This window comes from Corvus cornix, chromosome 27 (assembly GCF_000738735.6).
Source record: "Corvus cornix cornix isolate S_Up_H32 chromosome 27, ASM73873v5, whole genome shotgun sequence".
Classification (NCBI taxonomy): Eukaryota; Metazoa; Chordata; class Aves; order Passeriformes; family Corvidae; genus Corvus; species Corvus cornix.
This window is the reverse complement of record NC_046355.1, coordinates 1,965,967-1,982,024: the sequence shown is the minus strand read 5'-3', so window position 1 is coordinate 1,982,024 and position 16,058 is coordinate 1,965,967. Positions and strand designations below refer to the sequence as shown.

At 52.0% G+C, this 16,058-nt stretch overlaps 2 protein-coding genes and 1 pseudogene across 4 annotated transcripts; 1 reads left to right on the top strand and 2 right to left on the bottom strand.

Annotated features, from left to right (window-relative positions):
• Positions 1 to 1,198: 1,198 nt before the first annotated feature.
• On the bottom strand, positions 1,199 to 9,551 carry LOC120411342 (feather keratin 1-like). Its single transcript, XM_039565713.1, has 3 exons — positions 9,466 to 9,551; positions 8,793 to 9,103; positions 1,199 to 1,280 (listed from the first exon to the last, which is right to left on the bottom strand). The coding sequence occupies exons 2-3, from the start codon at positions 9,080 to 9,082 to the stop codon at positions 1,265 to 1,267; spliced, it is 306 nt and encodes a 101-aa protein (XP_039421647.1). The 5' UTR covers positions 9,083 to 9,103; positions 9,466 to 9,551; the 3' UTR covers positions 1,199 to 1,264.
• Positions 1,265 to 1,988, bottom strand: LOC120411349 (annotated as a pseudogene).
• Positions 4,180 to 14,355, top strand: LOC120411331 (feather keratin 1-like). 3 transcript variants are annotated; one of them, XM_039565704.1, is made up of 3 exons: positions 4,180 to 4,272; positions 4,626 to 4,936; positions 14,296 to 14,355. In XM_039565704.1, the coding sequence occupies exons 1-3, from the start codon at positions 4,195 to 4,197 to the stop codon at positions 14,309 to 14,311; spliced, it is 405 nt and encodes a 134-aa protein (XP_039421638.1). In that variant the 5' UTR covers positions 4,180 to 4,194; the 3' UTR covers positions 14,312 to 14,355. The 3 variants fall into 3 exon arrangements, with proteins under 3 accessions (XP_039421638.1, XP_039421636.1, XP_039421637.1); XM_039565702.1 differs by lacking the exon at positions 4,626 to 4,936 and having other exon boundaries at positions 13,985 to 14,348; XM_039565703.1 differs by lacking the exon at positions 14,296 to 14,355 and having other exon boundaries at positions 4,626 to 5,092.
• Positions 14,356 to 16,058: the final 1,703 nt, after the last annotated feature.

Genomic DNA, 16,058 nt, shown 5'->3' with positions numbered 1-16,058 from the left:
GGCACAGAGGGCCTGGCCCCGGCCCAAGCCCCAGCTCCGAGGAGACCAAAGGAGGACTCGAACACTTTCCCAGGTTTTTCCTCTACAGCGAAAGATTTTACCATTTAACATTATTTCCTTTCCTGTGTGCTTGTTAAATAAATAGTTTTATCTTCTTCACTTTCCTTCGAGGAAAATTTATTTTTTTTTTTTCCCGAACCTGGTGGGGGAAGGGGTGGTTGTGCCTTCTCTCAGAGTATATATATATTTCTAAATTTGGCCAAACCGGAACACATGTCTTCCTCCCAGACATCTTGTATGGAACTCAGTAACCCACCCCAGTAGAGGGGCTGCACTTGGAAAGCTTCTACCTCTGAATTTCTGGGTACAAATAATGGCATGAAGAGTCTGGTGGGTATGCTTGATTTGGGGAATTCCACGAGAACCCAGGCTTGTGCAACTCTGACATAAATAATCAGTTCTCTTTGGAGTGTGTGATTATTGAGTTATTGCACAGTGGGCAACAAATCTGATTTTGTGGGCAACACAATCAAACCCATTCTGTGATTCCATGGTAACAGGGGTCTGTGTGAAGGCAGCCCACTGCTCTGTGTCCCTCATTTTGGGAATCCTGTGGTTAGGATGGGATCTCCTGGAGTCTGAGGGAAGCTGGTGCCTCCATCTTGTCAGTGCCACATTGAGTGCTGAGTCCTTGTGTCAACTGTTCAGCTTAAAGAGGAAAGGGAAAAGAGGTGCATGGCTGTCCCTGGACTATGTAGGGTAATTTTATTCTGTTCTAGGGTTATTCTATTCCATTCTATTCTATTCTATTCTATTCTATTCTATTCTATTCTATTCTATTCTATGCCATTCTAATCTATTCTATGCAGCACTGCCAAGAAGGACTTGGGGGTGCCTGTGGGATGATAGGCTTGTCACAAACCAGAACTGTGCTCTGGCAGCCCAGAATGCCAACTGTGTCCTGAGCTACATCAAAACCATCTTGGGCAGCTGGAAAAGGGAGGGAATTCAGGGAAACTGAGAACCCAGAGGGTCGCTTAGTGCACACTGAGCACAGCCAATGCCAGCCTGTGTTGACAGCCAGTGCAAAACCAGCCCAACAACCCCCTCCCAGAAACACCCCAGGGCAGCCTCTCTGCCTTGGGAGAGGGTCTGCAGGGCAAAGGATGACACAAAGGCATGGGCTGGGATGCAGCAGAATTTAATGAGTCAAGAGAGGGGAAAGAAGGGGATCGAGGTGGAGGCTCCAGTGCAGGGAGCAGCTTTAGCAGGGGAAGCACCTTCTGCCATAGTAGCACCTGGAAATGCCAGACGGGTCACAGCCCCCGGAGCTGATGGGCGCTCTGCCAGAGCTGACGATGCTGCCAACAGCAGCAGAGGTGGAGGATCCCACGGCGGTGGGAAGGAGCTGAGGATGGGACCAGGCAGGGTCACAACCACAGGCGAGGGCTGGATGGCCACGGTGGAGTCCTGGCACTGCCGGACACAGGGCTCATTGCAGCTGTTGGCCAGTGGGGTGGGGCCGCAGGGCTGGCAGGGCCGGCACGGGGTGAAGCAGGACATGTCTTGGGGCTGCAGGTGCACCTGGAACAGAGAGCAGAGAATCAATTCATGAGAGGTATTTGAAGTGCCACCTTTCACCTCAAAATGAGGTAGATCCTTTCTCTCAGCTCAGTGAGCTCCACCAAGAGCCATGGAGCACCCCAGCTAGCCCATAGCTCAGGAAACATCTTATTCTTTATCCATCCTTTCTCCGTTATATACTGTCCCTCTCCCATGGTAAGCAGCCTCAAGACCCAGTACTGGGTTTGGAGATGTGAGAAGAGGTCCCAGAAGAGGATAATGTGGAAGGAGTAGAAGGACAAGGAAAATAAGAAGGAGGATAAGAACCGGCTCCAAGCTCACCTTGTTCCCAGTGCGATGGAGAAGAGAGAAGTGGATGAGAGAGTGGTGAGAAGGGCCCTTTTTATACTGCTCCAGCGCTGCCCCCAGCCCACAGTCACTGCATAAAGACAGCAATTTTCCAACACACTCATCTCTAAAGCAAAATATATGACCTACTGCCCCAGGTTGTGTTTTAGTTTCCATCAACAGTGCCATTTCATTTCCTCATTTCTGACTCACCCTCTAAGTAACAGAGGCACCTTTCAAGTACCTGGATGAGGAACCTGATGATTTCCTGCTCAGGTACTCATCAGTACAGGCAGAAGATGTGCTCCACTCACTGGAGGTGTCTGTGCAGCCTGAGGTCTGGGGAAATCTGGTGGGTCTGTTTTCAGCACCCTGTGCAGGACAATGTGCACATCTTCCCACCAAAGCACCTCTTGGACACCTAAAGGCCCCTGTGCCAGACTCTGGACCCCATTCCTCTCCCTCCCTGCTGCTTCCCTGCTCATGCCAGGAGTCACTGGGCATTGATAGACGGGTGCGCTGCAGTGCTGTTGTCTGATGCTTTCACTCAGGGAAATCTCCTTCCGGGGACACAATTGCCAATTTCCTTCTGAAAGTCACCCTTTCTTGTGACAGTCTCTGGGGTCCCCAACCTATACTATCATTAGGCTTGCAGAAAAATGTTGTTCTCTCAAATTCCTTGATTCCTCAATAAACCTTGGACCTCTACTCTCCTGACACCACCATAAGCTTTAGCAGCAGCTGTGGGCACTGCCAGCAGCAGAGTCAAAGCCCTGCACACTTTTTGCAAACACAATGAGTCCTGCAAGCCCCCTGGGTTGAGGGAGTGCTGACAACCAGGTCACGGAGAGGGCAGTGACCATGGGGCTGCCTGGAGCTGCAGTCCAGTGCTCAGAGATGGTTTTACTGGGACATGGTGCAGCTGCCCTGGCTGTGGGGGAATTCAGCTCTGTGTGGGACGTGGGCCAACAGGATGCCAAAAGGTTGACAACCGGCCAATCCAAAATTAGAGTGTGACTTGCCACAGGCAGGGAGAGTCTACCCCAGGAAATTTGTTTACTCAAGGCATTCCCTTGCCCTCCTGGGATGCATCCCAGCTGCCTCCATGTCTGGAGGGCAGGGAAGTGCATCCCTCACTGGTGTAGTCTGAGAGCTGGTTTTGTACCCAGGGCGCTTCAGAGCACATCTCCTCCCGGAGCATCCCCAGGCATGTGGCACTGCAGAATTTGAAGGCTGTAAGATCACAGCAGAGTTCTGTGCAGTGATTCAAGAGTTCTTCCTTTTTCAGTGCAAGACTTCTTGGCACCTTCTTGAAGGCAGAAAAACTTGCGTGGGCCAAGTCCTCCAGCTCGTTTCCAGTGCTCACATGCTTTTTTGACAGCTGTGATTTCAAAGGGAGTTGACACCAACCATCCCGCCTGTGTGCACAGCATCAAATCACAGACACTTTTGTCAGGTCAAACTGTTTATGTTCCCACACTTATCCCGTTGAACTGTGGGGAACTCTTCCCATATCCCAGCAACCTGAGGAGCGTCAGGAACTCAAATTCCTGATAGCAACTTCTGCCAGTAAAGAACAATTCCAGGAACCCCTGGAGTACCTCTGCCAGGCATGTACACCCTGCCCTCAGGGAAGCTGAGTTGAGTACTGTGGCTGCCTTTGGCCAATTCTCCCTTTTCCTGGAAGACCACCTTGTTGCCCTCCACGTGCTTTGCCTGATTCAGCTCCAGGTGAGCTTTGGCTTTCCTAACCCCACCCTGGATATTCCAACAGCCTAGCAAAGATCGGCCCCCCAGAGCAAAGGGCAGAAAGAGGAAGAGAGATGAAACATTGGCACAACCTGGCTGCCTGGAGATGCTGCAGCTCGTGACCCTTACAGAGAAAGGGAAGAGAGAGAAGCAAGTGACAGGTCCCTGAGCAGGAGGAACTCTTGGGGGATGTGGTGACATATGTTGCAGGGGGCAGAGCTGGGGCACTTCTTCCACAGGCAGTTGCAAACAATTGCACTTCACTGCCCCAAGCTAACATCTCCTGCCTGCATGGGACCCTTCCAGCACCTCTGGCCCAACAGACATGATTCGGCTTGGGATATTCTTTAGCTTCTTATTGTGACACATGAAAGGATCCTGCAGAGCAGGGCAGGAATGTCAGAAATGAGGAAGTAAAATGTCAAGGTAGATGGAAACATAACCAGAATCGGTGCCATTATGTAGGATATTTTGTTTTCTAGGTGAGTCTGTTGTAAAATTACTGCCCTTGTGCAGGACTGTGGGCCTGGGGCAATGCAAGAGCTGTATAAAAGCAGGCTCTTCTCCGCACTCTCACATTCACTCCACTCACCTCCATCTCCTTGGAACAAGGTGAGTTTGAAGCCCATTCTTCATTTTCTCCTTCTTCTCTGCGATTTCTCTACACATACCCATGACTTTGTCCCATGCGGGATCTTGGAGATGCTTTTTGTGAGGGGAGGAAAGGAGTGGGAGGTGTGTGACTGCTGGGTCTTAGCAAAAGTATTGCCCCAGCTTTGGGCTGGTTGGGGATGTCCCTGGGCTTGAGCTCTTGGTGGGGTTTGTGTGAGGGGAAGAGCCCATGTGCCTCCACAAACAGCCTCCAGCTCTTATTCCCAGCTCATGCCTTTGCTCCCTCATGGTGTGATGACAGTTGGATCCTTACGCACTCCTTGTACTCTGGTCCTCTCTGCTCTCTCTGCCAGGTGCACCTGCAGCCCCAAGACATGTCCTGCTACAACCCGTGCCGGCCCTGCCAGCCCTGCGGCCCCACCCCGCTGGCCAACAGCTGCAATGAGCCCTGTGTCCGGCAGTGCCAGGACTCCACCGTCATCATCGAACCCTCTCCTGTGGTGGTGACCCTGCCCGGGCCCATCCTCAGCTCCTTCCCACAGAACACCGTGGTGGGATCCTCCACCTCGGCTGCTGTTGGCAGCATCCTCAGCTCTCAGGGAGTGCCCATCAGCTCCGGGGGCTTTGGCCTCTCAGGCTTGGGCAGTGGCCTCTGTGGCACGAGGGGCCTCCCCTGCTAAAGCTGCTGGCGATGGCCCTGGAGAAGGAACCCAGGGACACACAGGATGGTACAAGCTTGGGATAGAGCATCAATGCTCTATCTACCACTCAGATGACTTCTTTCCCATCTTTTGTCTCATTAAAGTTCTGCTGCATCCCAGTCCATGCCTCTGTGTCATCCTTTGCCCTGCACATGCTCACCCTGCATGTCCAGTGAGGGAGGTGTTGCTGTGTGGTTCCGGGAGGGCGTTGTTGGAAGTGGCATTGCCATGGTCGTCAACATTGCATTCATTATTCTAACGCAGCACTGATTACTCATATTAAGTGTGACCTTTCTAAATTCCTCTGCCTCTCTGTACCTCCAAGAATTACCTGATGCCATTCAGCAACCATTCAGATACTCCAGGAATTCTTTTAGTCCTCCCATCAAAGCCTTCCTTCTCTTCTCTGTTGTCAGCACAGCCTGTGTCCTCAGTCTCTCATCCACAAGTAAATGTTTCAGCCCACTCCCTGACCTGCCCAATCTTCATGTATTTCACTTCCCTTGCTGGAGATATTTTTGTGTTACAGTCCAGTAGGCAGCACAGCATGCTTGATGCCATCTGGGGAGTGCAGAGCAGAGTGGGATCTTTGCTCCCATCAATATCCTGTTGACAGTCGTGCTCTGATAGCCCACAATGTTGATGACAGTCCTTGGTGTCCAGGAACACTCCTGGCACTTCCTCCTGTTTTGATGGTGTTACCACAGAAGCACCTCACGTGGGCCCTGCTTTTCAGAGGCTGAAGCATGTGACAGGGTTGGCTACTACAATGCCAACTTCAAATCTGGACTCTGTGAGGATGTTTGTCACTGTGCCCAGCTGTGTCCTGCAGCCGTTCAGCTGCTCCTCTCCCTCAGATGCCCCTGGACAGTTCTTTGAGACTCTCAGCCCACACCCGCTGCCTCTCCCTGCCTCCCTCCATCCAGAAACTCTCCCAGGAAAGTTGCATTGAGGAAATCCACAATATCAGAATGGCCTACGAGAAGAAAAGACTGAGAGCAGACCTTTAAGGAAGACATGGGGACACTGGAGATTGAAAACTGGACATGAGCCAGCAGTGTGCCTTTGCAGCTGAGAAATTCCATCAGGTCCAGGGCTGCACAAACAGAACCATGGCCAGCAGGTCAAGGCAGGGGATTCTCCCCTTCGTATCTGCTCTGCTTAGACCTCAGCTGGAGCCCTGAATCCAGTCTGGAGTCCTCAATTCCAAGTAGACACGGAGCTGTGAGAGCAGCTCCAGACAAGGGCTGCAAAATGATCACACGGATGCATTGCCCCTGCTCTGGAGAAAGGCTGGGGGGAGTGGAGGTTTCTGAGGCAGGAGAAGAGCAGGCTCTGGGGACAGCTCATTGCAGCCTTTCAATATGTAAAGGGCATGAATGAGGAGGTTGGAGAGAGGCGTTTTCTCAAGGCCTGCACTGATTGGACAAGGAGCAACAGTTTTAAACTGAACTAGGATAAATACAGATGGGACATGAGGAAGAATTTTACTATGGTGAGAGTGGTAGGACACTGGGAAATGCTGCCTAGAGAATGAGGGCGTGTCCCATCTTGGGAAGGGTTCACGGTCACGTTTGCTCAAACCTTATGGGATGCAGTGACAGATATCCGTGTCCACGGCAGCAGGGCTGGACTGGATAAACCTCAACGGTCTCTTCCAACCAAATCCATTCTATGATGCCATGATAACAGGGGGCTGTGAGAAGGCAGCCCACTGCACGGTGCCCCTCCCTTTGAGAACATCCTGTGTTAGGATGGGATCTGCTGGAGTCTGAAGGGAATCCAGAACCTCTGTCTGGTCAGTAACACACTCACTGCTGACTACTCGTGTCACAGTGTGGGGAGGAAAAGGAAAAGAAGTGCAAACAAAGTGAATGTTTGTTCCCCACATTGTCCAGGAACAAACATTCACTTTGTTTGCACTTCTTTTCCTTTTCCTCCCCACACTGTGACACGAGTAGTCAGCAGTGAGTGTGTTACTGACCAGACAGAGGTTCTGGATTCCCTTCAGACTCCAGCAGATCCCATTCTAACACAGGATGTTCTCAAAGGGAGGGACACCGTGCAGTGGGCTGCCTTCTCACAGCCCCCTGTTATCATGGCATCATAGAATGGATTTGGTTGGAAGAGACCGTTGAGGTTTATCCAGTCCAGCCCTGCTGCCGTGGACACGGATATCTGTCACTGCATCCCATAAGGTTTGAGCAAACATGACCGTGAACCCTTCCCAAGATGGGACACGCCCTCATTCTCTAGGCAGCATTTCCCAGTGTCCTACCACTCTCACCATAGTAAAATTCTTCCTCATGTCCCATCTGTATTTATCCTAGTTCAGTTTAAAACTGTTGCTCCTTGTCCAATCAGTGCAGGCCTTGAGAAAACGCCTCTCTCCAACCTCCTCATTCATGCCCTTTACATATTGAAAGGCTGCAATGAGCTGTCCCCAGAGCCTGCTCTTCTCCTGCCTCAGAAACCTCCACTCCCCCCAGCCTTTCTCCAGAGCAGGGGCAATGCATCCGTGTGATCATTTTGCAGCCCTTGTCTGGAGCTGCTCTCACAGCTCCGTGTCTACTTTGAATTGAGGACTCCAGACTGGATTCAGGGCTCCAGCTGAGGTCTAAGCAGAGCAGATAAGAAGGGGAGAATCCCCTGCCTTGACCTGCTGGCTATGGTTCTGTTTGTGCAGCCCTGGACCTGCTGGAATTTCTCAGCTGCAAAGGCACATTGCTGGCTCATGTCCAGTTTTCAATCTCCAGTGTCCCCATGTCTTCCTTAAAGGTCTGCTCTCAGTCTTTTCTTCTCGCAGGCCATTCTGATATTGTGGATTTCCTCAATGCAACTTTCCTGGGAGAGTTTCTGGATGGAGGGAGGCAGGGAGAGGCAGCGGGTGTGGGCTGAGAGTCTCAAAGAACTGTCCAGGGGCATCTGAGGGAGAGGAGCAGCTGAACGGCTGCAGGACACAGCTGGGCACAGTGACAAACATCCTCACAGAGTCCAGATTTGAAGTTGGCATTGTAGTAGCCAACCCTGTCACATGCTTCAGCCTCTGAAAAGCAGGGCCCACGTGAGGTGCTTCTGTGGTAACACCATCAAAACAGGAGGAAGTGCCAGGAGTGTTCCTGGACACCAAGGACTGTCATCAACATTGTGGGCTATCAGAGCACGACTGTCAACAGGATATTGATGGGAGCAAAGATCCCACTCTGCTCTGCACTCCCCAGATGGCATCAAGCATGCTGTGCTGCCTACTGGACTGTAACACAAAAATATCTCCAGCAAGGGAAGTGAAATACATGAAGATTAGGCAGGTCAGGGAGTGGGCTGAAACATTTACTTGTGGATGAGAGACTGAGGACACAGGCTGTGCTGACAACAGAGAAGAGAAGGAAGGCTTTGATGGGAGGACTAAAAGAATTCCTGGAGTATCTGAATGGTTGCTGAATGGCATCAGGTAATTCTTGGAGGTACAGAGAGGCAGAGGAATTTAGAAAGGTCACACTTAATATGAGTAATCAGTGCTGCGTTAGAATAATGAATGCAATGTTGACGACCATGGCAATGCCACTTCCAACAACGCCCTCCCGGAACCACACAGCAACACCTCCCTCACTGGACATGCAGGGTGAGCATGTGCAGGGCAAAGGATGACACAGAGGCATGGACTGGGATGCAGCAGAACTTTAATGAGTCAAAAGATGGGAAAGAAGTCATCTGAGTGGTAGATAGAGCATTGATGCTCTATCCCAGGCTTGTGCCATCCTGTGTGTCCCTGGGTTCCTTCTCCAGGGCCATCGCCAGCAGCTTTAGCAGGGGAGGCACCTCGTGCCACAGAGGCCACTGCCCAAGCCTGAGAGGCCAAAGCCCCCGGAGCTGATGGGCACTCCCTGAGAGCTGAGGATGCTGCCAACAGCAGCCGAGGTGGAGGATCCCACCACGGTGTTCTGTGGGAAGGAGCTGAGGATGGGCCCGGGCAGCGTCACCACCACAGGCGAGGGCTGGATGGCCACGGTGGAGTCCTGGCACTGCTGGACACAGGGCTCATTGCAGCTGTTGGCCAGCGGGGTGGGGCCGCTGGGCTGGCAGGGCCGGCACGGGGTGTAGCAGGACATGTCTTGGGGCTGCAGGTGCACCTGGCAGAGATGGCAAGAAAAAGTCATGAGAGGCATTTGAAAAGCAACCCGTCACCACACCATGCAGCTGCCTTGTTAAGGCAAGATGGGAACAAGAGCTGGAGGTGCTGTACTGAGGCCCACAGGCTTCTCCTTCCATTTAGCCAAGAAGTTCCCTGCCAAGAGCAACCAAGCCCAGGGTAATCCCACCTATCCCATCGCTCACTTCAGCCAAGTCCCAAACTCTTGCACACTTTCTGTTCCCACTCCTCTCCCAGCATAGGCAGCCCCATGACCCAGCATAGAACAAAGGGGCAGGTATGTGCAGAAAGCAGAAGGGAGGAGAAGAGAAGGAGGGAGAGCAGAAAAGTCTTCAAGCTTACCTTGTTCCCAATGAGATGGAGACAAGAGGACTGGATGTGAGAGTGAGGAGAAGGGCTGGCTTTTATACTTCTCCTGCACCACCCCAGGTCCACAGTCACTGCACAAGTAAATTTCCAACAGACTCATCTCCAAAGCAAAATATCCTCCCTAAAACCACAAGCTGTGCTTTTGTTTCTGTCAGCGCTGCCGTTTCATTTCCTCATTGCTGACATTCCTGCTCTGCCTTGCAGGATCCTTCCAAGGATCCACAAGGAGAAGATACCCCATGCACTGTCACGTCAGTGAGCGCAGAAGTACAGGAGGGGTCCCGTGCAGGGAGGAGATGTTGGCTTGGCACAGTGAAGTGCTGTTTGTAACTGCAGTGGATGAGCTCCAAGTCAAGGATCGCCTGGGAAAAGTCAACCCATACAAGCAGAAGCTGGAAGGGAAGGGCTGCACAGGCCTCATCTACCTGGCCTGAGGCTTGTCTCAGGCTGTGGTGGGGGGCTCTCCTGAATGCTTTACAGAGTTAAAGAAAGGTTTGCAGAAAACATCTCCCCACCATCTGGGACACATCCCTGGGCTTCACGTGACATGACTTCTCCTGGCATTAGTGCTTCCTCATGCTTCCTTTCCCCTGACCTAAAGGCTGCCTCAGCCTGGAGCACAAACCATCACCAGTGGGGAAGCTGGAAACTTGCACAACTCCCCAGTGACTGAGCTGGAAGGACCCTGTGGTACCACATGCCTGGGGATGCTCAAGCAGGGGACGTGCTCAGAAGGGCCCTGGGTACAAACCCAGCTCTCAAACCACATCAAGCAGGGCTGTACTTCCCTGCCCTGCAGACATGGAGGCAGCTGGAGAGCATCCAGCAGGGCAAGGGAATGCCTTCAGTAGGCAAAATTTCCAGGGAGAGACTCACCCTATCCATGGAGTCATGCTCCAAGTTTGGGTTGACCGTGTGTCCGTCTTTTGGTGACGTTCTGCATGCAGGCCCATGACCCACACACAGCTGAATTGGCCTCCAGCAAGGGCAGCTCCATCCATGCCTTGGGAAAACCATCTTCAGTCTTTGGGCTGTTCCTTGTAAAGAGCTCCAGGCAGCTCAAACAGACATTGCCCTCAGCATGAACTTGTTACCATCCCTCCCACAGCTCAGGGGGTGTTGGGGTTCCTCCCTCCTGCCATGGGGTCCGGGGAGAAGGGGCCCCGGGGTAGAGGCACCGGGTTTCTCCACTCTCTGGTCAACCTCGTTCCCCATTGGGTGTTTTGTGTTCCTCTGCCCAGGAAGGACCCTGCTGGTTCCGTGATTGTTACAGTTCTTCGGCAGTCGCCGGCCATGTGGCTGGAAAATAAACATCTCTGAAAAACATCTATCAAGAATCGGTCCTTATATTTTTCCACGGGTCTCGCTGTCTTATGCAGGTTGCAAAATTCCCCACTGCAACAATGGTGGGCAGAACAATCCCCTGGAGACAGCGCCTGAGGAATAACTGAAATTCTGAAGGTCCCTGAAAATTCATGTGAAAAAGGACACTCTGGATCTCTCTCTTCTTGCCTTGCTTTGGCTGTTCTCTCTGGACTATGGAGGAATTGTGGGAAGTGTGGCTGTCTAAGCCACAGAAAGAAATGTATCTAGAAGTTAAAGGAATCCTGGCACAGCAAAACAGGAAACTTGCTCAGGGAGATCTAGAACATTTTTTTGACTGGCTTTTCAAAAATTTCTTTTGTATTTCTCGAGACTTACTTTTTGATATTAATCCTCCTGGAATTGGTAACTTGTATTTTTGGTCCGAGATCTTGGGTGAGATATTGGCTCAATGAAAACATGGACTAGTGATAGAACTTCTCCATGCATCTCCTGTAATCAGTGAAGCTCTTCAGGCGCGTGTGCATGGTCCCATTACCTCAGTGGCAGAAGATGACCATCATCACATGGCTGGGACAGTGCGGTGGCCATCCCAGGAGCGCGTGACTGCAGCCACAGGGTGTCCCCTGCCCGTGCCGGCAGAGGTGCCCATGCTGGATGCGCCCGGCATCCTCGGGAGCCCGCGCCTTATCGCGGACCCCATCCCTGTCTCGGGGTCCCCTGCCATGCGACTGCGAGTGAGGGAGCGACGCCGCAGGCGCCGCGGGTTCCGTGGGCCACGTGCAGCAGAGAGGCGGCTCCTGCGAGCAGCCAGGAACCGGGCTCAGCTTGGAGAACCCGCTCCGAGCACACGGCTCAGAGAGCTTCGTAGAGAGAGAAGCGGCGGTTTCCACAGCGACACGAGAAGCCGCGCAGCGCAGCACCGAGCCGAAGCGGCGCCTCTCGGAGGGCGCGGAGCAGCAGCAACGCTGGGGCCCGACCGAGGCGTTGGAGTCGGCGAAGCAGTGGCCTCGCAGGACCAGCAGCCACAACACAGATGCAAGCACGTAATAGGAGAAGTTCTAGCAACAAGAATCAGGAATTGTGAAGTGGTACAATGTCAAAAACAACTGTGGTTTTATAATGAGATGTGACAACCAGGAAGATGTATTCATCCCTAGAAGTGCCATTAAAAGGAATAACCTTGAAAAATACCTCCAAAGTGTAGGAGATGGAGAAGCTGTACAATTTGATGTTGTGCAAGGAAGAAAAGGCCCACAGGTGGCCCACGTGACAGGGCCTGGTGGTATTCCAGTCAAAGGCAGCCATTATGGTCAAAATTATAAACAATATCCATCGCAGCAACTTCCCTACCTGCAGCCTACTTTCCCCTTTTACCCTCTACCCAATATGAACCCTTTCCTAAGTTAACCCCATCTGCAATTTATCCCTAATCCATTTTTCACCCCATGGCTTCCCTATACAATTCCCTTTCCCTACAACACCTCTCCGATGCCGAGGGGTGGATGAAAAAGGGGAGGGAAGAAATTAATTATTTTTGATTAGAGTTCCAACAGGTAGAAATGGGAGAAACCCTCTCCTGCCTCAGTTTCCCCACAAAGCGTGCTCAGAGTGTCCTGTCTCCTTTCTGCCAGCCTTAAGATGTTCCAGAGAAAAAATCCATTTGGACATTTAGAGACTCAGGAGGGTGGCTTGTTTTCTTTTGAAATTGTTATCTTATGTTTTTCCAGTTGTTTCCAATGTTAAGTTTTAAATCTCTTTTAGTTAAAACAAAAGGGTGAAGTGTTGGGGTTCCTCCCCCCTGCCATGGGGTCCTGGGAGAGGGGTCCCAGGGTGGAGGCACCGGGTTTCCCCACTCCCTGGCCAACCTTTTTCCCCATTGATTGTTTTGTGTTCCCGTGCGCAGGGAAGGAACCTCTGGTCCCATGATTGCTACAGTGCCTCGGCAGCCGCCGGCCCCAGTTGGGGCTGGAAAATAAACATCTCTAAAACTAAAGACCAAGAATCGGTCCATATTTCTTTTCCACGGGCCTCGCTGTCTTATACATGTTGCAGTAATCCCCGCTGCAACAAGGGGGCTTTCAGGACAAGCAGCTTCTTTTGGAAAAGTATCCTCGGCTAGTATGGGGCCAAAGTGTGTGGCCAAAGTGTATGTTGATCTGAGGAAAATGGGAAGAACAAGGTATTTACTCAACCTCCACACACCCCCTACAACAGTGAGAAGGGACCCAGCTCCAGAGGGCATCTCAAGGAATCCTGGCGTCCAGGAGAGCAAAGTTATCTTCCCTCACAACTGCTGATGGCACACACTGGGAGTCCCACAAGGCAGCCACGAGAGGGGACAACCTTGCCAAACAAACTGTCACATAAGGAGAAGACAGGCTTGGTGGGAGGGTATGTCCAGCTGCCTGCAAAGAAGGTAGAAAACAACCACACCGTATTTCCCCAGATAGGTGTCAACTGTCTGCATAGACCCCTCCAGCACATGCAACTCATCTTCTGCACGTGCTGATGTGTCACTGCCCAGAAAATCCTTGGGCCTTTCATCTCAGTGCTTGAAAGAATCCTTGGAGGCCTATTGGTCACGTCAGAAAGGAGGGAATGAAAATGGCAGCGTTGATGGAAACAAAAGCACAAGCTGTGGCATTAGGGAGGATATTTTGCTGGGGAGGCGAGTCTGGTAGGAAAATTACTGCTCTTGCGCAGTGACTGTGGGCCTGGGGCGGTGCAGGAGCAGTATAAAAGCAGGACCTTCTCTTCATTCTCTCATCCACTCTTTACGGTTCCATCTCACTGGGAACAAGGTGAGTTTGGAAGACTTTTCTCTTATCCTCCTCCTTATCCTCCTTTTCCTTCTCCTGTGGGCTGTCTCAGCACATACATCTCTCTGTCATATTCTGGGGCCATGAGAATGCACGGATAGGAAAGGAACAAGACACTGGGGAAAGGAAAAAGTTCAGGCTTCAGAGAGACTTGTCTGGAGCCATGAGCTACGTGGGGTCATCCCTGGGACTTCAATTCCTGCTGAGTTCTTCTGAGGGAAAGGAGATGCTTGTGGCTACTAGTGGAGTCCTTTAGGGAAGAGAAAAAGGGTATCCCTCACGTGGGGGGTGACAGGTTGCTCTTGAAACACCCCTCATGGTCTGCCCCTCTCTGCTCTCTGTTCCAGGTGCACCTGCAGCCCCAAGACATGTCCTGCTTCACCCCGTGCCGGCCCTGCCAGCCCAGCGGCCCCCCCCCGCTGGCCAGCAGCTGCAATGAGCCCTCTGTCCAGAAGACCCCGGACTCCACCGTGGCCATCCAGCCCTCGCCCGTGGTGGTGACCCTGCCCGGGCCCATCCTCAGCTCCTTCCCACAGAACACCGCCGTGGGATCCTCCACCTCGGCTGCTGTTGGCAGCATCCTCAGCTCTCAGGGAGTGCCCATCAGCTCCGGGGGCTTTGGCCTCTCAGGCTTGGGCAGTGGCCTCTGTGGCACGAGGTGCTTCCCCTGCTAAAGCTGCTCCCTGCACTGGAGCCTCCACCTGGATTCCCCTCTTTCCCTCTTTTGACTCATTAAATTCTGCTGCATCCCAGCCCATGCCTTTGTGTCATCCTTTGCCCTGCAGAGCCTCTCCCAAGGCAGAGAGGCTGCCCTGGGGTGTTTCTGGAGGGGGTTGTTGGGGCTTGTTTTGCACTGGTTGTCATCACAGGCTGGCATTGGCTGTGCTCAGTGTGCACTGAGCGACCCTTGGGTTCTGAATTTTGAGCCTCTTTAGGTCAGGATAGAACTTCCCCACATTGTCCAGGAACAAACATTCACTTTGTTTGCACTTCTTTTCCTTTTCCTCCCCACACTGTGACACGAGTAGTCAGCAAGTGAGTGTGTTACTGACCAGACAGAGGTTCTGGATTCCCTTCAGACTCCAGCAGATCCCATTCTAACACAGGATGTTCTCAAAGGGAGGGACACCGTGCAGTGGGCTGCCTTCTCACAGCCCCCTGTTATCATGGCATCCATAGAATGGATTTGGTTGGAAGAGACCGTTGAGGTTTATCCAGTCCAGCCCTGCTGCGTGGACACGGATATCTGTCACTGCATCCCATAAGGTTTGAGCAAACAGACCGTGAACCCTTCCCAAGATGGGACACGCCCTCATTCTCTAGGCAGCATTTCCCAGTGTCCTACCACTCTCACCATAGTAAAATTCTTCCTCATGTCCCATCTGTATTTATCCTAGTTCAGTTTAAAACTGTTGCTCCTTGTCCAATCAGTGCAGGCCTTGAGAAAACGCCTCTCTCCAACCTCCTCATTCATGCCCTTTACATATTGCAATGATGCAATAAGATCTCCCCAGAGCCTGCTCTTCTCCTGCCTGAAAAACCTCAAATCTCTCAGCCTTTCTCCATGGCAGGGGTGATGCATCCATGTGTTCATTTTGCAGCCCTTGTCTGGAGCTGCTCTCACAGCTCCGTGTCTACTTTGAATTGAGGACTCCAGACTGGATTCAGGGCTCCAGCTGAGGTCTAAGCAGAGCAGATAAGAAGGGGAGAATCCCCTGCCTTGACCTGCTGGCTATGGTTCTGTTTGTGCAGCCCTGGACCTGCTGGAATTTCTCAGCTGCAAAGGCACATTGCTGGCTCATGTCCAGTTTTCAATCTCCAGTGTCCCATGTGTTGGGGTCCCTCCCCCGCCGTGTAGCCCTGGGAGAGGGGCCCTGAGGGCACAGACACGGGGTTTCCCTGCCCCTGCTCAGCCTCGTTCCCATTGGTTGGTTTGTGTTCCCTGCGCGGGCAGAAGGACCCTTGGTCCCGTGACTGGAACAGTTCCTGGGCAGAGCTCCGGCCATGCGGCTGGAGAAATAAACATCTCTGAAACATCTAGCAAGAATCTGTCTGTCCATATATATTTCCTTTCCACGGGACTCCTGGTTTGATATATGCGTGTTGCAGGATCCCCACTGCAACAAATGGTGGAGAATTGTGAGCAGAACGATCCCCGATCCCTAAGCGACTGATTTGTGTGAGTAAACCCTGGAAACTTTGGATTCCTCTTCTTGGTTTTGCTTTGCTATTCCGTATCTAAACTATGGAGGAACCGTGGGAAGACTCTTGGCTCTCAGAGCCGCATATGGACATTTATCTTAAACTTAAGATGATTCTTGAACAACGATTTGTAAATTTTAGCTTGATTCAAGCTCAAAAAGAACTGAAACACTTCCTGGCATGGTTGTTTAAGAACTTTTTCTATGTTTCTTGGGATTT

Excerpts from the sequence above, each read along its gene's own strand:
- LOC120411331 (XM_039565704.1), top strand. The coding sequence starts at position 4,195 with ATGCAAGAGCTGTATAAAAGCAGGCTCTTCTCCGCACTCTCACATTCA. Across the intron at positions 4,273-4,625 it reads CTCCATCTCCTTGGAACAAG|GTGCACCTGCAGCCCCAAGA; the intron begins GTGAGTTTGAAG and ends TCTCTCTGCCAG.
- LOC120411342 (XM_039565713.1), bottom strand. The coding sequence starts at position 9,082 with ATGTCCTGCTACACCCCGTGCCGGCCCTGCCAGCCCAGCGGCCCCACC.